Source organism: Chiloscyllium punctatum, chromosome 25 (genome assembly GCF_047496795.1).
Source record: "Chiloscyllium punctatum isolate Juve2018m chromosome 25, sChiPun1.3, whole genome shotgun sequence".
Classification (NCBI taxonomy): domain Eukaryota; kingdom Metazoa; phylum Chordata; class Chondrichthyes; order Orectolobiformes; family Hemiscylliidae; genus Chiloscyllium; species Chiloscyllium punctatum.
This window is the reverse complement of record NC_092763.1, coordinates 17,887,157-17,912,881: the sequence shown is the minus strand read 5'-3', so window position 1 is coordinate 17,912,881 and position 25,725 is coordinate 17,887,157. Positions and strand designations below refer to the sequence as shown.

The 25,725-nt window shown below is 44.6% G+C and overlaps 1 protein-coding gene across 1 annotated transcript in view; it reads right to left on the bottom strand.

Annotated features, from left to right (window-relative positions):
* Nucleotides 1-25,725, bottom strand: part of LOC140495724 (sodium/hydrogen exchanger 2-like) — a 167,507-nt gene that overhangs the window by 42,376 nt on the left and 99,406 nt on the right. Inside the window, exons 8-9 of the mRNA XM_072594754.1 lie at nt 12,930-13,094; nt 3,576-3,678 (exon numbers count right to left, since the gene is read on the bottom strand). Coding sequence (XP_072450855.1) covers nt 3,576-3,678; nt 12,930-13,094 — 268 coding nt within the window. The remainder of the gene's footprint in view (nt 1-3,575; nt 3,679-12,929; nt 13,095-25,725) is intronic.

Below are 25,725 nucleotides of genomic sequence, written 5' to 3'. Positions count from 1 at the left end.
GTCACTATTTCTGGCGCCATCTTAGGTACAAAGAAACATGGGTGGAAAATCTTAGGTATAAATTAGAAAAATAAAGAAAAAAAGTAAAAGTTCTGCTCAACTCTAGGACAAAGTGAGGACTGCAGATGCTGGAGATCAGAGTCAAAAGTGTGGCGTTGGGAAAACCCAGCAGGTCAGGCAGCATCTGAGGAGGAGAGTCGACATTTCAGGCATAATTTGTGATAAAGGGCGTATGACTGAAATGTGAATTTTCCTGTTCTTCAGATGCTGCCTGACCTGCTGTGCTTTTCCAGCACCACACTTTTTGATTCAACTCTCCATCACCAATGCCGTCTGAGGAATGGAGGCAAGTAAAGAGGAAAGAAGAAAGAAGAGAAAGGAAAAAGACGTAAAAGAGGACAAAGCAAAGAAGAAAAGTAGTTGAAGCGAACGAGCTCTGCCTTAAGAGCTTATGCCACCACCATCTTGGTTAATTATGTCTTTCCATTTTGCATTCACTAGGACAGTCTTCTTGATATATCAGTGTAAACGGAAAATGACATTTGTAGTGTATGAAAAGATAATTCTGATTAGTTGACAAACAGATTTAGTTGAAATGGAGAATTCACCAGTTGGATGATGATTGACAGTTAACTGTCAGTGTTGACTAAATTTTAAATCAAGTTAGTTGTCACTGATTGATAAAGACATTACCCTAGGAAATGTACCAGAGAATTGTTGTCACCCATTCTATTGAGGTCAACCAGGTGCAATATGTGTACATTAGGTTTTACTAGAATACATGATTATATCTGGAGAAGGAAGATTGAGATTCAGCAAAGGAATCATCTCAGTAAACCCTATGGGCAGGGATCCCTGAAGCAGCTTTCCAGTCTCCTTCTCAGTCTTTCCATCTACCTGGAACACCCACTTTTTTGTATGCCCATCTATGTCTGTATATGTATATAGACACAAGCTGAAAAATGTGTTGCTGGAAAAGCGCAGCAGGTCAGGCAGCATCCAAGGAACAGAAGAATCGATGTTTCAGGCATAAGCCCTTCTTCAGGAATCCTGAAGAAGGGCTTATGCCCGAAACGTCAATTCTCCTGTTCCTTGGATGCTGCCTGACCTGCTGCGCTTTTCCAGCAACACATTTTTCAGCTCTGATTTCCAGCATCTGCAGTCCTCACTTTCTCCTATGTATATAGACAGGACGCTTTGTACATTGGTTAGGTATTAATTAGTATAATTATATATCAATGGTTCATAATTGTTTATTTGTATTAGCATCTTGCTATTTCTAATAATTCATAATTCTTGTTAAGTAAAGAAACCAGATTTCTGTTGAAGCCGGATCTAAAAGACTAGCAAATTGGGAGAATGTACATACATTTGAAAGCTTTGCTTTTTTTGTGATTTCCTGGGGAATAGTGGGACTCGACTTCCAGTGCATCACCCCTCCGAGGCAAAAAAGCAAGAGTTTGATGCAGTGATAACAAAGGAATGGTGATATCTTTCCAAATCAGGAGGTTGTAACCTGAAGGGGAATCTCCAAGTCACAGTGTTGCCAAATGTTGGACGTCGCTGTGCTTTTTGCATTTTAATTAGTGTCTACAGTGCAGCAGAAAGTGGATGTGCACCGAATTCAGAATGACAATTCCATCTCTACATATGGTTGTTGATTCACTGAATATGATATCCAAATTATTAGAGATGGATCAAACCATTTCTGTTTATGTAAATCAGTCAGTTTCACATGTTTGCTGTATCCAGGCCGAGTAACTGGGAAATGCCTTTTATTTCTAGTGAGGGAATGTTTGGATAACTGAGACCTTGTTAATGGTTGTTAATCTTGTGTAATCATTACAGATATAGTCACTCTTCACCACATTGTAAAATCATAGACTGTTGTATAACTCCGTGCTTATCAGCAATATGCTGAGAGCTGGCATGGCAATAGAGTTGGATTTGTGACTCTATAACATCATTTTGACAGGTTAGAGGTGCACACCTATTTTTCAAGGATGTATTTTAGATGGAGAGGTGTCAGAAGAAGCATATGTTGACTTGATGCTTCAACGTTTTAAATCACTGCAGTTGGGTTTCAATGTAATAAACTATACATTCAAATTTACAGACTGCGTTGGAGCATCAAAAGTATTTTCTACCTCCTCCCTGAAACACTTCTTTCTAGGTTTACAATGAAGATTGTAAATCAGCAGCCCACTATAGAAACTGCCCAAATTTTATTGAAACTTTCATTGTCGTTGCTTATTGGTAGTCCGGAAACCTGGATGAATACTCTGGAGATTTTGAACTCAAAACTCACTGGACGAATTCATTAGATTAGATTAGATTAGATTACAGTGTGGAAACAGGCCCTTCGGCCCAACAAGTCCACACCGACCCGCTGAAACGCAACCCACCCATACCCCGACATTTACCCCTTACCTAACACTACAGGCAATTTAGCATGGCCAATTCACCTGACCTGCACATCTTTGGATTGTGGGAGGAAACCGGAGCACCCGGAGGAAACCCACGCAGACACGGGGAGAACGTGCAAACTCCACACAGACAGTCGCCCGAGGCTGAAATTGAACCCGGGTCTCTGGCGCTGTGAGGCAGCAGTGCTAACCACTGTGCCATTACTTAGAATTTATTTGGGGGAATAATATTCTGGTAATTGAAGTGGCTCACAAGTATCTGTATTTATGTCATCTGGCTTTTGCATGACTCTTGTCCCAATCCAGGACAAAAGTGAGGACTGCAAATGTTGGAGATCAGAGTCAAGATTAAAGTGTTGCTGGAAAAGCACAGCAGGTCAGATAACATCCAAGGAGCAGGGAAATCGACGTTTCTAATGAAGGGCTCCTGCCCGAAACGTCGATTTTCCTGCTCCTCGTATGATGCCTGACCTGCTGTGCTTTTCCAGCACCACTCTAATCTTGACTCTTGTCCCAATTCAATCTAGTTGGCCAACTTCCGAAATGACTTTGCTAGCCACTCAGTTGTATTTAATAGCTCCAGCAGAATACTGTGAAAATGTAGCACATCGCCATTTTCTCAGGGTAACCTTACTAGCAGCACCCCAGTCCTGAGGCTGAAAAGAAAACAATGAAAATTGTACAATAGGATGCCTGATCTACAATGCCTAGCTAAAAGGATGCAAGTTCTACAAGTCTGTTTAATAATGGGCAAGGACCACTTAATGAACAGGTCAATGACACCGAACTCAAATAATGTAGAAACTCTTATAAATGGGGAAACAACATTGTTGAATGTATTCTACAGACAACATAAAATAAGGAAACCCATAAAGCACACTAACATTTTGAAGTAGCTATCGATATATTTTCTAATCAAAGCTTTTATGACACATCTTTGGAGAAGGTGGGGCTTGAACTTGGATCACCTTGTCTAAAGGTGCAAACGCTATCACTGCACCACAAAGGCCCAACCAAGTTGCTCCATGCAAATCACACTAGTATCATTTTAATAGCGCCAAAAACAAGTGAAGAAACCAATGCAAGCTGGTACGTGACTTGTGCAGTTTTGAAAAAATATTACGTTTCAGAATAAAGAAGCTTTCATACCGTTTGCCTTATTCGATAAAGGTTTCTAATCAAGAGCTCCTGGATGTTATCCAACTGTTCTGAAGGAACTGGACTTTTGGAAACTTCAGCATTTTGTTCATCACTGTTTGAGGGAGATTAAAAGAAGTAATTAATTACTGCAGCACGTAGTTGTTTCAAATAAACCAGGTCTTGCCAATCAGGTTCCTAGGAGATCTTCCATGAATGTGAAAACTATTAAATCTGTGCATAATCTCAGATTTGCATTCCTATGTTTCATCATTTTAAATCATGAAGATAGGCTGGAAGAACTGACAAATATTACCTTTCTGGTCCATTTTATGGAGGGGTTGGCTAAGAGACTTTTAAAATCCAAAGCAGATACTAAAACGTGGATTTTTTAGAATGACACACGTGTGGGAAAAGGGTGTGAGGGTGATGGCAGTAGAATATGTTTTTTACATCCATGTTTTGTGAAGGTAACTGCCCAAGTAAATCAATAGCTGCCTCCATTCATATCTGATTTCACTGACTGAGGCATTTGAAGCATGGTGTACAGAGATTAGACCTAGTAGGAGTGAATCAGAACATTTTGGAATTGTTTGCACAGCTAGCATATCCTTTTGGAGAGATAAGATACCCACAATGATATGGCCGTAAGACAACCGTTGAGGATGTAAGGTGCCACTTTGGGACTGTTAAAAGTAGGCATGAATGTGCAAAAACTCAGTGGAGCTGTGTAGTTCACTGAAACTTCAAATGTGACAAAAGGAACTACTGAAAGTCTTCAAATACTCAAAGAAGATTGTTTAGATTGTTGAAATATGCATTACTTGATATTTCACTCTGTGACATATACCTGAGGGCTAACATTTATAAGTGCTGCATGACTGATGTCATGACCTTCCATTATCACAGTACAGTGTCTGCCATTTTATCACTTGGTTGACAACTCCAAGCAACTATAGGTTCCTTGAAGTAGGATGTGTTTTTGTAGGATTACTCACTTTGAAATAATTATTTATTCTTATAATGATGATGTAAATGAAGGAAAGTAAATGTGATTTAGGAATGAGCAACTTTTAAAGTTTGCAATAGGTGTTACTTTATTTAATTTCAGCTTGGGTTTTGAGGTATGCCCATGGTGGATACTATATGGCTTAGCTTGGTAAGTATAAGGGCAAAGGGTAAGGGCATATGCGGTTATGAATTGGCAATTAGTTGACATAGACCAGCAAAGGACCAGCAAAGGAATGCTGGTTGTCATGGATATTGTGTGAAGTCATGTGGTGTTGGTAGGAGCTTGAAGTGGGCTTGGATTGGAATGAAAAGGGCCCAGGAAATAAATGGGAGTTGAGGAGGTATGATAGACGAGAACTAAATAGAGTGTACATCACTGAGACAGACCATTAACCCAGCGGCCATCATGCCACACAGTCTTTGTGCTCATTCCTAGGTTGCCCGGCTCAACCACCAGGGAACCTAGCCACCCGGGAATTAAAGTCAAAACTCCAGGTGTCACAATGCTGGTCTGGTACAAGGTTACTTTGCCCTTGAATTTCTTTTTCAGGGAGGGGGCAATTGGCCAGGCTCCATCATGTCTGAAGTTTCATTGGGGCCTGATTGTTTCCCCTCACAGATAGTGCTTCAGACCAAAGGTTTGGAAGGTCTTTGGAAAAACGGGGATAAACAAGGGGATGTGTCCAGCTCTCCATATCTGACCAGTTCCGTTCAGTTCAGTTCTGGAGTGAGCAGAGTAAGGGGGCACGGTCAGCTCTGTAGCTGTGCACAGTTCAGTTCCATTCGGGAGGGAGGAGAGTAAGGGGGCACGGTCAGCTCTGTAGCTGTGCACAGCTCAGTTCAGGAGTGAGCAGGGTAAGAGTCACAGAGGAAACTGGAAGCCTTCTCTCTGTCCTTCTGCCCTTCTGATTTCAAACTGTAAGCTGCCTGTGCCATTGGTTACAGTTTGTGCTAAGGGATGTGTGTATTTGGACTGTTACAGGTATCTTCGGAACTGCATCATTAACTCGAGTTTGGATAGGATAAGTTTTCTGCTCTTTGTGTTTTATTCCATAATTTTGGAAATAAATCTTGTTTGTTTAAAACTTGGCTGGCTCAGCTAATTTACTCTGGGAATATCTACTATAAACCTCACTAAACAAATAGCAAAGTTACAGTCTGGGCTACCTGCTTAAAAAATGTATTGAGGGGCCTGGCCTAGTCCATAACACGTGGTATTTTTGGCTATGTTGGGTTTGTGGAGCATGGCATGTTCATAATTCTGCATTCTCAACCTGCGGGTCAAATAATTCTGTCCCGAGATTCGATCTGAGCATCTCTCATTATTGACTAGACTGGATGGGTTGTGCGATTAAGATAAAAACAATGATTATCAACATAGATCCCACTTTTTTGCTACTGCAACCACATTTAACCTGTTCCTTGGAAGAGGTGAGCCTACTGAAAGAAAGTGGGGCCTTGGATGGAACACTAATCAAGCCCAAGGAAGTTATCAGAACACGGTCTGCAAAACTCAACCAAAGACCTGGGAGGCAAAGCAGTGTTACTTCTCTGTCAGGCAAAAATGTTAAATCCGCGGCAAAAAAAACTCAATATTTGTACTCGGTGCAACTTTTTCTTTCAGATGTTTGAAGCTGTGCTCTAATGCCCATGCTGGGAAACAATCTGAGGCATGAACAATCCAATTTGTTAACAGACTCTGGTTCTATGAGCAAACTCTTCTGTGTATCTTTGCCCAAGTGACCATTTTAACAAGTGTGAGTCAGAATGTACTGCTTGTCTGTGGGGTAACTACAGGCAAGACTTACATCTCCTTTACTTTGTAAAGGGATCTGCTGGATATAAAATGAGTGGCTGGTTTTTCTCTCCTTCATTAGGGCTTTGTGGTGAGTTGCATTGTCCCATTGCTGCACAGCTAATTTATCATGGGTTTCACTTCATTGTCATTATCAAAAAAAGCATGGGGCATACCATTGGCTTCCTGGCCCTTTGCCTGTCCTTGTTTTGCTCCTGGTTAGGTTTTGGTTTGGGCCACATTTACTACCATGAATTACAATAACCTTGACTAATGATTTGTTTATAACTAGCATGAATCAATGACCACTACATCATGTCTACACATAATTTGCAGCAGCTAATGTTGACAATCTGCAACATCCGCTGCTGTGTAATTTGTGAGTGGCATTGCATGTACATGCTACAAAGTGAGTTTGTTGCATTCCCACTGCAGCATCGACATGTGAAAGCCCAAACAGCAGAGCCTGTAAACAGAGTAACTGATTCACAGGAACATCGGTCACATTCCACTGACCAGAAGAGCTTGTGTCTCAGAGAGTGAATTTCTCAATTCTGTCCCTTTTCGTGAATGCTCTAATTTCGTGGGCAAGTCTCGTCGATGGAGGTTTGTGACCACTGATGTATGCAGACTAATGTACACCATTTGGTTGTAATCCTATTCAGATCTCTTGATCCATTATCTCTCTATGATCCCTCTAACCCCTCAGAGAATTCAGCATTCACCCAATACAAGCCTCTGGTCTCTTCTCCCTGTCTTTTATACCATCAGGTGCCTTCAGATGTTTACATCAGACTTCGCCTTCTCCTTTAAGCTGCTCTGTAAACCTACCAACCTGACTAAGCATTTCAGCCATCTGTCCGAATGCATCCATCTCTAGCTCACTGTCCATTTGTGCTTGATTATCATCCCATGAAGCACCCTGGGAAGGTTTGCTACATTCAGAATGCTTTCTAACAGTAAATTGCTGTGCAAGCAGGAGATTGTGGTGTGCTTATAGGCCCCTATTAGTAAACTGGTGAAAGCAAAGCACTGGGCAGATTCAGTTCAATAACTCCTCATTCTCAGCAAGAAAGTATGCATGGTAGGGAATCAAGGTGACAATGAGTCATCCTATCCCTTCAAGAGCAACTCTCATAAGGGTGACAATGGATCTCAAAGTATCAGCCACTGGAGCTGATGGGAACTCAGCAATAGGCTGGCTACAGGGATCCAAGGGAGACAAGCAGGAGGTTGGAAGAACACAGCAAGCCAGGCAGCATCAGGAGGTGGATAAGTCAACGTTTCGGGTGTAATCACTCTTCGGGACTGGGGGTGGGTGTGGGGGAGGAGCTGCAGATAAAAATGTGGGGGGGGGAGAGGCTTGAAGTGGGGAAAAGTAAAGACAGGTAGAGGGTCGATGGGTGGCAGAGAGGAGCAGAAGGGAGGGGGAGGGGCTGTAAAGGGAGTCGGGGGATGGGAAGGGAGGTTATTTGAATGTGGAGAACTCAATGTTGCGTCCTCTGGGCTGTAGGTTGCCCAGGTGGAAAATGAGGTGGTGTTCCACCAATTTGTGGTCTGATTCATTGTGGCAATGGAGGAGGCCAAGGATGGTCATGTCAGAAAGGGAGTGAGAAAGGGAATTGAAGTGGGCAGTGACTGGGAGGTCAGGTCAGCCCCTAGGGGCCAGGTTGATAAATAACTACATTATTGCCTCTGACATTTTAGCAGAAATTACTCTCAATGACTTTATCATTTGCATCCTTTTATCTTACTACTCTACCTACCATCTTGAAGAGAAACATTAACCTATTTATTTTAAATTCATTAACATCATTGTTGATATAATGGAGAGGGACAGTTGGAACATGTACTCATAAAATAACTCCATTGATAGCCATTCCTGCTCTACAAGTTGCTGAACTGTATTTGGGTTTTGTCCAAATAATATGTGCTGAGTTCTTATGAATACTTAAACTGTTGCTTTATTTGGGAAGATCAAAACTATATAATTGTTGTAATTGGAGGGAAGGGAGACAGGATTACCAAAACTTTTATAAGTGGCCTGATGCGTAAGGTTGGCAATGCTCCTGGATTTTCACCACGTGATTTCTTGCTTGCAACTGTCCTGTCAAGATTAGTGTGGTGCTGGAAAAGCACAGCAGGTCAGGCAGCACCTGAGAAGCAGGAGAATTGACGTTTCGGGCAAAAGCCCTTCGCCTAACAAAATGCTCAGTTTCTTGTAACACGAGATTTGAACACATGTACATATAGATCAAAGATGATAAATCAGAGACCTTTCATTCCACTAGCATCAAATCAATATAGACAGAAATGGAAGTTAGGAAAAAGAAGAACACTATCTTTTTTCATTCATCTCCTGGCATTTTTAAAATTCAAATCTGGATTCCCAAAACATTACTTGGGTCTCTCGATTACCAGTCCAGTGATAATACCACTGGGCTATTGCCTTCCCTATGTAGTGTGTACATGCAAGGACCACATCAGTTACACTGAGCTGAGAAATTCCTTTTACTAATTGCCCTCCCTTCCCATCGGCCTCCCTCCTCCAAAGATATTCTTTCATTTCCTGTGAGCGTCCATTCGCCTGCTCCAGCTGACCTCTGTCACCTTTGCTCAGTTCCTTTGCTAAATGCCCTCCAACGCCATCACCACCGCCTGCTGGAAAAGTACCATTGCACCCTCAGCACGACGGCAACATGAACGTGCAAACCTTTCAAACGGTGATAAAGAGCCCAAGTAACTTAGCGAGAGCTTTCTCAATCGCAACCTGACACTGAGCTACGCGAGAGGATGGTAGGACAAGGACACCTTCCCCTGCCACCACAGGAATTGCAAAATCTGCACCCACACCTCCTCCCTCACCTCTATCCAAGGCCCCAAAAGAGCCTTCCACATTCATCAAAGTTTCACCTGCACATCCACCAATGTCATTTATTGTATCCGTTGCTCCCGATGTGGTCTCCTTTACATTGGAAAGACTGGATGCCTTCAGGGAATATCTCGGGGACGCCGGCACCAATCAACCCCATCGCACCATGGCCGAATATTTCAACTCCCCTTCCCACTCTGCCGAGGTCATGCAGGTCCTGGGCCTCCTCCATTGCCACTCCCTCACCACCCGACGCCTGGAGGAAGTACGCCTCATCTCCCACCTCGGAACACTTCAACACCAGGGCATCAATGTGGACTTCACCAGTTTCCTCATTTCTCCTCCTCCCACCTTACCTCAGTTCCAATCTTCCAGCTCAGCACCATCCTCATGACCTGTCCCACCTGTCAATCTTCCTTCCCAACTATCTGCTCCACCCTTCTCTCCAACCTATCACGTTCATCCCACCTCATCCACCTATTGTATTCTCAGCTTACCTTCTCCCCAGCCCCACCCCCCTCCCATTTATGTCTCCACCCCCGAGACTTCCAGCCTCATTCCTGATGAAGGGCCCCTGTCTGAAACATCGATTTTCCTGCTCCTTGGATGCTGCCTGACCTGCTGTGCATTTCCAGCACCACTCTAATCTTGACTCTAATCTCTAGTGTCTGCAGTCCTCACTTTCACCACCAGATAATTAGCCAAGGTGGCAGATGATAAGGAGGTACAGAAGGGAGGGAGGGATAGGCATAGGTGTTTAGGGAACTCTAGAGTTCAGGAACAAGGCAGCAGGAGACATAGCAGCCAATGGCGAAACAAATCCTCTTAGGGATGTATATGTGCAGAAGAGATCAGGATTGGAGAGGTACTGACAACTGGGAGCTGGAGAAAATCACATAGATAGGGAAGGATGGATGAAACTGATGACAAAAGTACTGGATGGAGCCACTGCCAGTCACTAGCCAAGTGGAGCTGAGACCGAACACAGCCACGGTTGTATTCAATAGCTGTGCAGCCTTGAGGAGCTGTGTGGTTTACTCCTCTCCTTGTTTTTCAATATTCTTATGAGTACCAGGCTTATGGTTAAATGTGACTTAGTGCGAGTTAAGGTCTGGGCAGCAGAGTTTCAGATAAACATAAATTTATTCAGTGTGGAAGCTGAGAGTCTGGCTAGGTACGGAACTGAAATAGTCACAACCAGAGGTAACAAAGGCAACAGGTGAGGTGAGAAAGAGCTGGGAGCGGGAGGGGCGGAGGGAAGGACAGATGAGTTTGGTTCATGAAGCAGACATAGGGACAGAAACCCATCTCAAGGTCGTACAAAATTATACACGTGAGAAAAAATGAATTCAAACCCTATTTCTGATCCATCCTGATGGAGTTCTCATGGCAGTGGCCTGGATCTTTGTGATTGCAAGAGAATCCTGCAAGTCTATTGTGATAGGTTTAAATGACCTCTTCATTTACATTCTTGGGGGGTGGTGGAAGCCATTGTCACTCTGATTTCAACTGGGGCATGTTGGAAGCACAAGCAGCTAACACCTCCCACCTTCCAGCATCCACATGAGGCCGAGAAGACTTTAACTCCAAGGCCTCACATAAAACTGCTAAAGATGAGTCTGGTAAGAATGAGGAGGTGGCTGGGGCCTGTATGGAGAAGGGATTTCAGGACGCTGGCAACCTTCACCAAGAATCTGACAGCAGAGTCTCGGGGATGCAGTGAATATGCAGGGATCAGGAAAGCAGACACATGGGTACATTGTGAGACAATGGTGACTTGGCCAGGGATGTAAGGGAAGCTCTGAGTGTAGTAAACCCAAAAGATAATATCGAACAGATCTATGAGCTCCTGACAGAATAATCTAGGCACTGTAACAATGAGCGTTTTTGCAGAGAATTTCACCAAGCACTGATTCTACAACACGGATTCAGTCGATTTCGAAATCAGGCCCTTGCAGGATCTAACCCTCAAACGTCAGCACTTATCTGGGTCTCTTCCTGTCACAGCACTACCTGCTAGTATTTAGAATCACACATTTCTTAATAATATCTTTGAACCTGACTTTATATAATAAGGGACCAGTCCCACGCCTCACATAAACATACATAAGTGTCAGTGTGTCAGGAGCTGAGCTTGAACATCTGCTTTCGATTTAAATACTCTATCCATCCCTTTTTGTTCCTGGGCTGGCAGGGTTAAAATCGATCTCTATTTGCCACTGTGAATGAAAGGATTGTACATCAAAGCCAATTTACGACACCGAGCAAGTTAATTCCACCATGCTTTTCTCACAGAGACAGAGAGGGGATTAATAACACTGTAAGAATGCTGTAAATAACATGACAAAAGATGCTCTTAGTATCAAACTATAGGTTTCAATGCATTCAAGTCCTGGATCAGACTGCAAACACACAATCTATTTCCTTAATGAGAAACATTTGTTGTAAATAGACAACAGAACATGTTGCATTTGGAGAGGCTGGTCATTTATACCCGTCACTAAGATTTCAGTATTATACTGTGTTTAACATTGGTATGAGATGGTTTCTGGTTCACCCCGTTAACCCTGTAGAAGCCTGTAATCAGCTGTGACATGATTATTAGGCATAATAGATGTTTCTAGGGAGTCTTATCCTGCATTGCATGGTGTCGAGTTAAGGCCTGACTTCAGAATAGGCTGAATCAATATTATGGAATTTTGGAATTAGTGTGTCTTGAAATTCCCTTTACAAACATGCTCATTGTTACACTGTAAGTTAACACTTTGACGAGATTATTCTCTCAGAAGCTCAAAGATCTGTTCGGTATTTTCTTTGTCAACTCAGTCTTTCATTAGTAAAGAACCTGTGCTGTGTACAACAGAACTTTTAACACAACTGTAAAAGCATTGCAGCTATTCAAAACTGAAGTGTAGATCTGCACTCCTACAGTTTTGTGTGATAAAGGCTTTGTAGTAAACAATAAAAACATAATTAGATATAGCGTTATCTTATGTGAAAGCACATGGCAGATGATAGAAATTGGCAGATTTGTTTACTGAACAAACTGGGTAGTTTATATCCAAGGCTATCCTTCTGTTGGTCTTACTGCCTGGGTTTTTGTTTTGCTCAGAACCTATTTCGTAGACACAAAATAGATGCTGAATGAATAGCTCTGTATTACGGACAGAAATCAAAGCCCTCAAATTGTGTTAAAGGGATGGACAAGATTAGACTCAGTTCCATTTTAGAAGTTAAACACCACAATTATTTTCCAGACTATCTAAGGGTTTCCAAAAAATGACAAAAATGATGTAAATGCAAGGCATTGCACAATTTTTCTTGTAAGAGCCTGCATCACTGACACCACTGAGATAGTCAACGTGCTAGATTTACTCCAAAGAAATCAAGTCACCCTAGTCTTACCTGACTATAGGACTGCTCACTCATTACAGAGAGAAAACAGGTGGTGGTTTTAAGCTGAGACCAGCATACCTCAGGCAGGGGTAGAGGTTGAGAAGGAGAGTCCTTCATGGTGACCTCAGCTGGTGATGGGAATTGAACCCATGCTATTGGTATCACACTATCAACTGTCCAGCCAACTGACCAAAACCAAGAGGAATAGTAGCCAGTGGAACACATAACTATGCAATGGACAAAACAAAGTTGGACCAAACAACAATCAGTTTGCAACAAAATGTTTACTCACTGCAGAGAAGCGAGAGATGGTGCTCCGATCAGCTGGCCTGCCTCTGCCAGTTCAATGGCATGCTTTTTCTCCAGTTTCTGGTATAAAACAACAATGCTGGATTTGGACAAATGCTGCTCTCTGATGAAAATCTTGTTCAGATATTTATTGTTGAAGTTCTCAAACCTGTAAGAAATTGGCAGAAGGATTTACTGTGATTTCTCAAATAAGGATTCCATCCCAGTTATGCTTCGGATCACCACAGACCAACCAATTGAAACATTTCCCCCTGCCATCCTCAGGATTACTGCATTTGGTTAAATTTCTAAGCTTGCTACCAGTGATTACCATAAATAATGGAAATCTAATGTAAGCAGGAAAGGAATCTAAGTGTTAAGAATCATGATAAAGTAACTAACAAGAATATATTTCTTGCTGGACAAAGTTTGATGAAAGGATAAAGATCTGAAACAATTAGTAAAAGATTCAGAGGGGTGTTGAGAATTATTTGTTTGTGAACGTGTGGTCACGTTCTGTAGAGAACCCCGACAGTGTGGAAACAGGCCCTTTGGCACAGGAAGTCTACACCAACCTCCGAGAGTAACCCACCCAGACCCATTCCCCTACATTTCCCGTGACTAATGCACCTAATCTACATACCCATGAACACAGTGAGACAATTTCACCTGGCCAATTTACCTAACCTGCACTTCTTTGGAGGAAACCAGAGCACGCAGAGGAAACCCATACAGACACAGGAGAAGGTGCAAACTCCACACAGACAGTCACCTGAGCCTGGAATCGAACCCGGGTGCCTGGCACTATGAGGTAGCAGGGCTAACCATTGAACCACTATGCTGATTCTGAAAGAGTCTACATGAAAAGGAGGTGGCAATGGGTACAATATTACAAGTAGACATGACCATCAGCATGTAAAGGCAACATCTGCAAGGCCATGAGGATAGAATGGTGGGAGTAAGCTGAATTGGATAGCTTTTTTTGGAAAGAGCCAGCACAGGTACAACAGGCTAAATAGTCACCTTCTATGCTGCATGATCTTATGGTTCTAGATTGACATCAATGAAGCTGAAACAATCTGAAACTCGAGCAGGAACTGTAGCTCTGTCCAGCTCAGTTAATGCTGAAGTCTGCCTCACTGCAGTACGCTGGTGTTGACACAATTGCCAAGTCACTTTGTATTCAATTATCACAGATTTTACTGTGTTCAGTGAGACAGTGAGCTGACAGTGATAAGGAGGAGATGAGGTAATATGTGGGACATCTCATGTTTTAGTAGGGAGCATGAGTGTACTGCAGACCGGTGTCAGGCATCATTCATCGAGGAACAACAGACTTACTGATCATAGCGGTCAATGGGTCAACACTCACACAGAAGGAACTTTGGTGAAATAGTCTCCAACATGTAGTCATAAGCATCATTATGGGAAGCATCAGTCATAGTCTTGCACCACAGCTCTGAAGGGCTTCCTGAGAGTGTGTAATATATTGCAAGGTAGTCTCTGGGAGTGTGTAGATAATTGTATTGGCTCCTGAGATGTATATAAATATCGCAGGAGGTCTCTTACAGCGTCTCATACTGATGTTCAGTTGCAGTCACTTGTAGGTCAGTTCTCCCAGGACTCGCAATCAAGGAAACCAAAGTTATGGCCAGAATGTATAGGCTCCACTTCTTATCCCGACCTATAGCGTCACTCTGAAGCTCACTGACAGCTTCGCATACCTTAGAACAATCACCAGCAATCTGATCCCTGATGTCGAAATCAGCATCAGGATTGTCAGGGTCATAGTGGTCAGTTCAAAGTTCAGAAATTGAGTGTGAATCAACAGTAAGTCAACTGAAAACACACAATCTCAGCACTTGTCTTTATCATGGTGAAGCATGGTCAACTTATGCAAATCAACGCTTTGGAAATATGAAGCAGAAAGGGATTTAGGAGTCTACTTCAGGATTCTGTTAAGGATAACATGCAAGATCATTGCATTTGCCTTTGTAACTGCCAATGTTCACATTCATTTCAAGAGAGCTAGAATACAAGAGCAGAGATGTACTGCTGAGGCTGTATAACCATGATGTGAAGTGTTGGACTGGGGTGGAAAATCACACTACACCAGGTTATAGTCCAACAGGTTTATTTGGAAGCACAAGCTTTCATTTGGTGTTGTGTGGTTTTTAACTGAGGCTTTATCAGGCTTTGGCCAGCCTGCATGTGAGCAGCTTTGGGATCTATATCTAAAGGAAGATGGGTGAAGAGCTTGTCATTTGTGGAATGATTGAGGACACTGTGTCTGTACTCAATGGAGTTTAGAAGGATGAGGGGAATCTGATTGGAACTTACAGAATACTGAGGCCTGAATAGAGTGGACGTGGAGAAGATGTTTCCACTAGTAGGAGAGAATAAGACCTGAGGATACAGCCTCAGAATGAAGAGATAGCCTTTTAGAACTAAGATGAGGAGGAATTTCTATAGCCAGAGGGTGGTGAATCTGTTAAACACATTGTTGCAGAAGACTGTGGAGGCCAGATCATTGTGTGTATTTAAGACAGAGATAGATAGATTCTCGATGAGTGAGGTGACAGGGGTTGCAGGGAGAATGGGTTTGAGAAACGTATCAGCCATTGAATGGTGGGGCAGACTCAATGGGCTGAATGGTCTAATTCTGCTCCTGTATCTAATAGTTTTCTGGTAAAATAACAGCTGCTGAACAACTTTGACCCAGAGGAATACTGGACATCTCCTGGGAAGACAGAGTACTGAATATTGAAGTCCACCTGCATGCAGGGATTCCCAACCCGTTTGCCATCTTGATTTGACAATGATTAGAATGACTGGATCATGGGAACTGACTGGCTAACTGCTAAATCTGCAAAGACCATGTTCTATAACGAGGCCAATGGGGCCACCCATGTCTGTAATACAATGATGTCTGAAGGTGAGATCTCAAATTGGCCTGAAGTGGAGTCGGTGCACTGAAAGGCCAGATTGCTCACTGGATTACCCTGGAGACAAACAGTCAGGATGGTTGTGGCGAAAGCAGAGGCCAGAGGAAGCCATCAGATAGGAGAAAAGGCAGCTTGCTGGAATGATGATTTGGAGATGCCAGTCTTGGAGATCCTCTCCACTTTAAGCCAGCGGTTAGTGGTGTCGATAGTAGTCATGATTTGGAGATGCCGGAGCTCAAAAACTGTATGAATTTATGTAAAACTCTGTTATCTTACCTTTTAGATTGGAATCAATCTAAACATCAGGTCATAGACAGAGAACACAGGGGGCTAACACCTTCAACATATTGTCTAGCTATCACCATTGTTAACAGCTAACCCGAGAATGCAACTTTAAAAAAAAGGTTTTGTGATTTACACATGAAAGAAGTGAAACTATCACTGTATTCTAACAGATGAAAGGCTTAACAGACAACCAATTTTTCAATGTATAATTTCAGTTACATCACACTGCAAATTTTTGCTATAAATTCTGTGTTACGATTAAGCCCTCCACTACCACCTGATGAAGGAGCGTCGCTCCGAAAGCTGGTGTGCTTCCAATTAAACCTGTTGGACTATAACCTGATGTTGTGTGATTTTTAACTTTGCTGGAAGGAGTTAAGAATCAACCTCGAGCAACACTGCTCAGACGTGTCAGCTGCAGAAGGACCTGTCACTCCTGCATCAGACTCTAGAGCCATAACAGATGATGACCAAAACAAAAGTAACACTTATCCCAAATACTCTCTGCGTCCCAAGATGGATGGGTGCCATCATTATTTCATTTGTACAGCTTCAGTGCTTGTTATATATTTAGAATCCTGTTCAATAGGATGAGGATAATCTACATCTTTCTCCAGAAAGTAAATGTTCAGCGCATTCAGCTTCCTGACTTTAATTCCTCATGAATATACATTTTCAGTCTTTGGCATGGCTTAGTATTTGCACTGCTGATGAGATTAGTGTTTGATTGATGCAGGACAACACGTAGCAATCAGCAGGGCTGATTGCCATGCCAGGACACACATCAATTTGCACGCTGGGTTTGACAGGAGCCATGAACTCATAAGATTGAAAGATTACCTCACTAGAGACAGCAAGTTTTGATGTTCTTTCCCTATGTTGATGACATTGCAACTCATTCACACAAAATGTGTATGAGTTGCATAACTGTTAACCTGGTACAAGGATTGTTATAACTGACCAGCAGGTTATTGTCCAATTTATGTTTATTCATTCACAGTATGTGGGTATATTGCCTATTCCTAACTGTTAAGAACCAACCACATTGCTATGTGAAATGTAAGCCAGACAAGGATGGCTGTTTCCTTCCCTAAAGAACCAGATGGAACCATTAGTGAACCAGATGGTGTTTTTTGACATTTGACAATGGTTTCATGGTCATCATTAGATTCTTAATTCCATTTTGTTTTAAAATTGAATTCAAAATCCATAATCTGCCATGGCAGAATCCAAACCCAGGTCCCCACAGCACTACCTGGGTTTCTGGATTAATAGGTTAAACAATGATATCGCTACGCCATTGCTTCCACAATTCCTCACTGTTTAGACAATAATGGAAAAGAACAGAACAGAACAGACCCTTACTATGTATCTCAGAAATATTTCAAAATGTTTTATGTGATTTAAAAATGTAGCAACTTGCAATGAGGATAAATGCAGCTCACATTCTATACAGTTTGGGTTAACAAATATTAAAGAAATGCATAATTAAATAACTCAGGATTTGGTGGCGATTTGAGAGGGGATAATTTAGAAATCTGAAAAATAAGATCCATAATTATCGAGTTGCTAAAGTATAGGACAGAAGCAGACCATTTGAGGCATTCTGCTCGGAATCTGGAGAAACCAATCTGAAACCAATGAATTGTTCTTTCGCTGTATTTTTCATATCCTCCCCTTTCAGTCCTGTTCACAGTCTCTGCTTCACTTGTGATGTGACTATTCTATGAATACTACTATCTAGACCACAGGGACATCTCAACTGATGGATAACCCTCTGCAAATGCATCTTTGTTCATGGTGTACACAGCCATCATTGGAGATTGGCACATTTCCTACACACTGAAACCTGCAGCTTTCAGTTTCTGCATTGGGCAGAGTTTGAACTGCAGATGGCTCGTGGTGGGTCAGAAATCCAGAGTCCACCACTCTGCTCAAACTCTCTTGGGGGAGTTCATACTGCAGACTGTGAGATCCTGACAGACAGGAGGAAGGTATTGGCTCAGACAGGGCAAACTGGAAGCTGTTAGAGGTAAGTAGCAGGATGGTGGTGTGTTCCTCATGGGTATCGCGTTGAAAGTGGCTGCATGGCCTGAACAAGGCAGGAAAGGTGAGTGGTATGAGACAAAAACAGGAAACTGCTGCAGAAACTCAGCAGGTCCAGCAATATCTGCAGGGAGAGAAAGCAGATTAACGTTTCGAGTCCAGTGACCATCCTCCATTCAAGTGCAAACCTCCTCACTTTCGCTTCCTGACCTTTCTCCTCCACCACATTCCTCAGCCCAACACACCTTGCCCCATGCCCCCATCTGTGCAGTCAACACTCACTCTTTCCTTCATCTTACTGCTACCTCACACACATCCCTCACACCTACCATCCCCAATGGTTGCTATTCCATTCACTTAACTGTTCCATTTTACAATCTCTGTGCTGCTCACAGGATAAGACAGTACAGGGTTCTGGGGAGATGTATAGGACAAAGAATGATTGTCCAGTCATCTCCAACCTGACCAATATGGAGGGATATCCACAGGAGGGGGAGCAGAGTTCACGCCACCAGCGATGCAGATTAGGGATTTATCACAAACCTGATGACAAACTTGTAAATAAATTTGTCACATGACACATATACTCGCTGATTTTGACTTGGTGATGCAGTCAGCTGACGCACGGATCACTTATTACATTAATGACTTTGAACCTCTTCAACTGGGTTGGTTCTGCTTCCTGTTTTCCATCTCTGACAGATCCATCAGGATCTTGTCTGGGAGGAGCTCTCAGAGGAGGGATTTATTCTGAGGAAGAACCCTCACATGACCCTATTCACTTCTGCCACTAGCTCAGGAGCAGGTACCTTGGGGTGAGGCCTCAATGGCAGACAGCTAGATTGGAAGACGGTGCATCACAAGTGTGCAATAGCGGGAGGTGGTTACCAAGACCCATAATGGAAAGTCCCTCTCAGAGAATGCACAACACAACAAGTTTTGCTCAAACTGTTCACTCTTGATTTTTTTTAGGAAGGGGAAGAGAGATGGCACCAACATATCTGGAACATATCGGCAGATGTACATAGGAGGCTGGTATCCTGTCATGTATTTACTCGTGGAGATTCCTTGCCTCTGACACAGCCTTGTCAGAGTCAGCGCCCAGAGAGTCAGGATCCCTGACACTCCTGTGTTTATCTGTCAGCCAGGGCTCCCAGATTGGACCAGATATACAGTCCCCATCATGAAACTCACATCTGCAGTCTGTGGTTCTGTCAGCATTTCCACAGGCCTTACCGAGACTCAGAGAGGGATTGGTGGATCCCATCCCAAAGCTGAGTGCCATGATGGAATCCCTACAGTGGAATAGATCATTTGGCTCATCGAGTCCACACCGACCCTCCAAAGAACATCCCACCTAGACCCCTGTAACCCCGTTAATCCCACGGCCACTCCACCTGACCTACACATCTTTGGATTGTGGGAGGAAACCAGAGCACCCAGAGGAAACTCACACAGACACGGGGAGAATGTGCAAACCCCACACAGACAGTCACCCGAGGCTGGAATCGACCCCGTGTCCCTGGTGCTGTGAGGCAGCAGTGCTAACCACTGAGCCACCCTGCTGCCCAAATGTCTCAGGCCTTTGTGTTGATGCCCACTTCCATGAAGCATCAAATGCTGTCAGCAACTGAATGTATGTTCTGCCTGACGAATGGCCCACACAGCTCGTCTACCAGCTTCAACCGGGTCAGAATGCTTTGTCCTGTTCACTGAAGTGAAGCAGAATGCTTTCCTGTTCTTGATGAGCGGGGAAGAAGTATGGTTGGGCCATGAGAAGGAAGATGGACTAGGGGCTCCTGCAAATGCAAACCCTGCACAAGTGTGACCATTCCCCTGCCCCCTATTCTCCTCATTCAGAGTGTCCGACACTGCCTCCTGTCCCAGTGACTATGTCAGCGCCTCCATATAATGCAGCTGTGGTAGAATCCCCAGTGGATGGAAAATCCAGAGGGTGTCAGTGATGAGCATCAGAACAAGTCGACTGTATCGATAGCTCTGCTGAAGATACAGGTGTAATGCTGCCTTGGAGTAAAGGAAGAAAATTAATCTGTCACCTCTCAAGGGAAGTCAAAGGAATGCCTCAAAGTTTTAACTTTAAGTCAATGTTTACCTTTGTGCTGCAACGTGAACTTTATCCCAAGTCTCTCTTATCCAGTCATTTACCAAGTCATCTAGCACTCTGATCTGTGTGCATCAGAAGCTGATTGCTATCCCAGCAATCTGTCAATCAGTTCTCCTCAGATTAGCTGAGTTGTCCCTGAGTAGGTCTATTGCTGTTATCTCTGGCAGGAAAAAAAGATGCAGCAGTGATCTTGGCTAGATCAGGATCTTCCTCCACCCCCTGTTTCTCCTCGGTTCCCTCCTCCTTGATCTCTGAGAATGCAGCGTCATCCCCACCTTCCTCTCTCTGCAGTGCTGATCCTCTCTCTGCAATATGGCTTTGCATAAAAAACGCAACGGACCATGACTGTTCTGGACACTAGAGGGCACTCTGAGATCTATCCCAGGGCTGGAATCTTACATTCGGCAACCCAGTGGTTTCTTAAAGCAGAAAGAACCGCTGATACTGGAAATCAGAAACAAAAAAAAGAGAACTATCTGGAAAAGCTCAGCCGGTCTGGCAGCATCTTTGGAGAGAAATCAGGGTTAATGTCTCAGATGGGTCTGAGGAAGGGTCACTGGACCCGAAATGTTCAGTCAATGATGTCTGCTGTTCTGTTTCTGCAGTGTTTCTCACAGTTCTGGCAACAGCCACGTCCCTGCTGACTCTCCTTAGAATACAAATATTTATGGATCTCAGACTCAGGCGGAAAGATGATATCACAGCAGTTTCCTGCACAGATATCCAGATCATCACCTCATTGTTACCTGCAACTGATGAGCAATGATTTGATTGATTAAGATCTCCAGTTTGACCTGAGAGCAGCTAATTGCAGCGCACCTTCAGTCACTGACTGCAAGGACCATTTTTGCATTTGTTCACACAATGTGACCTACATTTACTCCATCCTGAATTGCTCTTCAGATAGTGCTGCCTTCTTGAAATGTGCAGTCCATGCAGTGTGGATACACCTACAATGTAGTTAGTAAAGGACAGAGAAGAAATGGTGACATGGTTTAAACTCAGGATGGTGCAAGCCTTGAAGGAGAACATGCAGGAGATGGAGTTCCCATATATCTACTGTCTGTGTTTTCTAAGTGGTGGAGGCTATGGGTTTAAAACATTGTTGAAGACTCCTCCTTGAGAAACTGCAGTGCAGCTTGTGGACACTGCACATTGCTGCAGCTGTGTCCCAGCGTGGGAATCTTTAACATGGTAAATAGGATGTCAATCAGCGAGCAGTTTTGTCCAGAATATTGTCAAGCTTCTTGAATGTTGTTAGAGCTGTGTTCATCCAGACAATCCCATCACACTCCTGACTTTGAGGTGATGGACAGGTTTCAAGGAATTAGGAGGTGAGTTACTCACCTGAGGAGTTCTGAGGAAGGTCACCAGACCCCAAACGTTAACTCTGACTTCTCTTCACAGATACTGCCAGACCTGCTGAGCTTTGCTGCCAGTCTCTGTTTATGTTGTAGATTTGCTAGGCTCTGACCTGGTCTTGTTGCCACAGTATTTCCAAGGCTAGACTACTTACAGCTCCCAGCAAATTGATGGTGGGAAATTCAGTGATGGTAAGGCCACTCAGTGACAAGGGAGGCTGGTTAAATTCTCTTTTTCTTTGGAGATTATCACTGCCTGGTATTGATGTGCTACGAATGTTACTTGTCACTTAGATACACAAGCTTACACACATTTTGCCATATGACGGCACACACCGCACCAGTACATGAAGAGTTGTGAATGCTGTTAAACATTTTGCAATTATTACCATGCAAACATCCGTGTTCATTCATGTTGCCCCGTGGAGCTGCTTATGACTGGAGAAAAATCTGCTGGCCTTATTTCTGCTCCTGCTCAACTTGCTCCTGCTCCTGCTGGTATTGTTCTTGCTGGTCTTGTTTCTGCTCATACTGGAGTGGCTCGTGCTAGTATTGCTCCTACTGGTCTTGCTTCTACTCCTGCTCAAATTGCTCCAGCTCCTGCTGGCAATGCTTCTGCTCCTGCTGGTCTTGCTTGTGCTGGTATTGCTCCTACTCCTGCTAATATTACTCCTGCAGGTGTTGCTCCTGCTGGTATTGCTTCTGCTGGTATTGCTCCTGCTCCTGCTGATGTGGCTTCTGCACCCTCAGGGATTGCTCCTGCTGGCATTGCTCCTGCTGGCATTACTCCTGCTGGCATTGTTCCTGCTGGTACTGGTTTTGCTCTTGATCATGTTCATGCTTGTGCTGCCCCTGCTTGTTTTGCCCCTGCTCCTGTTGCCTCGGCTCCTGCTGGTTTCAGCCCTGTTCCTGTTGCCTCTGCTCCTGCTGGTTTTGCCCCTGCTCCTGGTCCCTCTGCTCCTGCTGGTTTTGTCCCTGCTCCTGTTGCCTCTCCTCCTGCTGGTTTTGCCCCTGCCCCTATTGCCTCTGCTCCTGCTGGTTTTGCCCCTGCTCCTGTTGCCTCTGCTCCTGCTGGTTTTGTCCTTGCTCCTGTTGCCTCTCCTCCTGCTGGTTTTGCCCCTGCTCCTATTGCCTCTGCTCCTGCTGGTTTCACCCCTGCTCCTGTTGCCTCTGCTCCTTCTGGTTTTGCCCCTGCTTGTGTTGCCTCGGCTCCTACTGCTTTTGCCCCTGCTCCTGTTGCCTCGGCTCCTGCTGGTTTTGCTCCTGCTGGTTTTGCCCCTGCTCCTTTTGCCTCTGCTCCTGCTGGTATTGCCCCTGCCCCTATTGCCTCTGCTCCTGCTGCTTTTGCCCCTGCTCCTGTTGCCTCGGCTCCTGCTGGTTTTGCCCCTGCTCCTATTGCCTCTGCTCCTGCTGGTTTCACCCCTGCTCCTATTGCCTCTGCTCCTGCTGGTTTTGCCCCTGCTCCTGTTGCCTCTCCTCCTACTGGTTTTGCCCCTGCTCCTGTTGCCTCGGCTCCTGCTGCTTTTGCCCCTGCTCCTGTTGCCTCTGCTCCTGCTGCTTTTGCCCCTGCTCCTGTTGCCTCGGCTCCTGCTGGTTTTGCTCCTGCTGGTTTTGCCCCTGCTCCTTTTGCCTCTGCTCCTGCTGGTATTGCCCCTGCCCCTATTGCCTCTGCTCCTGCTGCTTTTGCCCCTGCTCCTGTTGCCTCGGCTCCTGCTGGTTTTGCCCCTGCTCCTATTGCCTCTGCTCCTGCTGGTTTCACCCCTGCTCCTATTGCCTCTGCTCCTGCTGGTTTTGCCCCTGCTCCTGTTGCCTCTCCTCCTACTGGTTTTGCCCCTGCTCCTGTTGCCTCGGCTCCTGCTGCTTTTGCCCCTGCTCCTGTTGCCTCTGCTCCTGCTGCTTTTGCCCCTGCTCCTGTTGCCTCAGCTCCTACTGGTTTTGCCCCTGCTCCTTTGCCTCGGCTCCTGCTGGTTTTGCCCCTGCTCCTGTTGCCTTGGCTCCTGCTGGTTTTGCCCCTGCTCCTATTGCCTCTGCTTCTGCTGGTTTTGCCCCTGCTCCTGTTGCCTCTGCTCCTGCTGGTTTTGCCCCTGCTCCTGTTGCCTCTCCTCCTGCTGGTTTTGCCCCTGCCCCTATTGCCTCGGCTCCTGCTGCTTTTGCCCCTGCTCCTGCTGGTTTCATCCCTGCTTATGCTGCTCCTGCTGCTGTTGCTGGTACTGCTATTTTTCCTCATCACAGGTCCATGAGCTGCCTCAAAGCAGCTTGGGGGGCTGACACCACAGAGGACCATGTCAAAGTCCATCCAGTCCAAGGTAAATGACCTGCTGGAGCACTTCCAAAGGAATGAAATCACACTTTCATTATGTCTCCTGCGATTGAATGACACAGTTTCTTGACTCAATTTCACAGCCCCATCAATTCCTGCTAAACTGCTTTTCGTGATCCTGGTGAGTTTCAAATTATCTCAGAGATCCGAGTGCCGGATATGAAGCCTGGTGTCAATAGATACTTAGCACATCACCAAAATAAATGTTAGAACATAGAACATAGAACAATACAGCACAGAACAGGCCCTTCGGCCCACGATGTTGTGCCGAACTTCTATCCTAGATTAAGCACCCATCCATGTACCTATCCAAATGCCGCTTAAAGGTCGCCAATGATTCTGACTCTACCACTCCCACGGGCAGCACATTCCATGGCCCCACCACTCTCTGGGTAAAGAACCCACCCTTGACATCTACCCTATACCTTCCACCCTTCACCTTAAATGTTGTTTCACAAGAGCTACTTTTTCACCTTTTGGGGTTACCAGTTGATTTTTGGGGCTACTGTTTCATTCTCAATACCTCACTGACTATATTACACCATCATGTAAATGATAACATCCCCTCTACTTTTGCTGATAATATGGAGTATTTGGACTCAAGCAGACTGTGAGTAGATATCTTCCAATAATTTTCAACTCTCCATTAAACTTAAAGCCACAACACACAGAGAAAGCAGTAATTTCCTGGACAATACATCATTGATACCAGGCAATAAATACAAGTCAATTTTTTTTCAAAATGACTGCATACATATGTACACTAATACATGTGAAAATCCACCATCCGAAACACCACCTCTAGAGACCCACATCTAATGCATTTCCATTATACTTCCACAAGGTTTGAATATTTCAACCAGGCTGTAACAACTTCATTTCCTGAATTGTGGATCTCAATCGCGAATTTGAATTTAACAACTGGACAATGTTGATGACAGTAGGATCGACTGTATAGTAGCAATTACACAGCCTCAAGCTAGAGATTCCACATTCATTTAGAAGGAATTCATTACCTCAGTGACTCCACATTTTATTGGACCCCCAGTAACTGGGAATGGTCCTTGGTTGACAAGTCCAAAGATATTAGATTAGATTACTTACAGTGTGGAAACAGGCCCTTCGGCCCAACAAGTCCACACCGCCCCGCCGAAGCGCAACCCACCCATACCCCTACATCTACCCCTTACCTAACACTACGGGCAATTTAGCATGGCCAATCCACCTGACCTGCACATCTTTGGACTGTGGGAGGAAACCGGAGCACCCGGAGGGGGGCCACGCAGACACGGGGAGAACGTGCAAACTCCACACAGTCAGTCACCTGAGGCGGGAATTGAACCCAGGTCTCTGGCGCTGTGAGGCAGCAGTGCTAACCACTGTGCCACCGTTCTCCCTGCTTTGCACCTATCAGCAGCAAGCATGGGAGAGAATCAATCTCTGACTGGAGAAGGGGTTTCTCAACAATTCATCTATCAGCAGGCAAGGTGGTGCCAGAGTAAGACACTCCAGCTGGAGCTCTTCGGCTCCACCTGGTTTTTCTCTTTTTCCTGTTTTCCGCTTTCTTTCCCCTTTCTGCTTTAGTGGATTTGAGGAGCTGGTGGGCCCTGGAGAAGAGAGCATCAGCTGGCATGGAGACTCCCAGAGCAGGAACCAGCACAGAGAGTCCGGGAGCAGGAGCCGACTCAGAGAGTCCCAGAGCAGGGGCCGGCACAGAG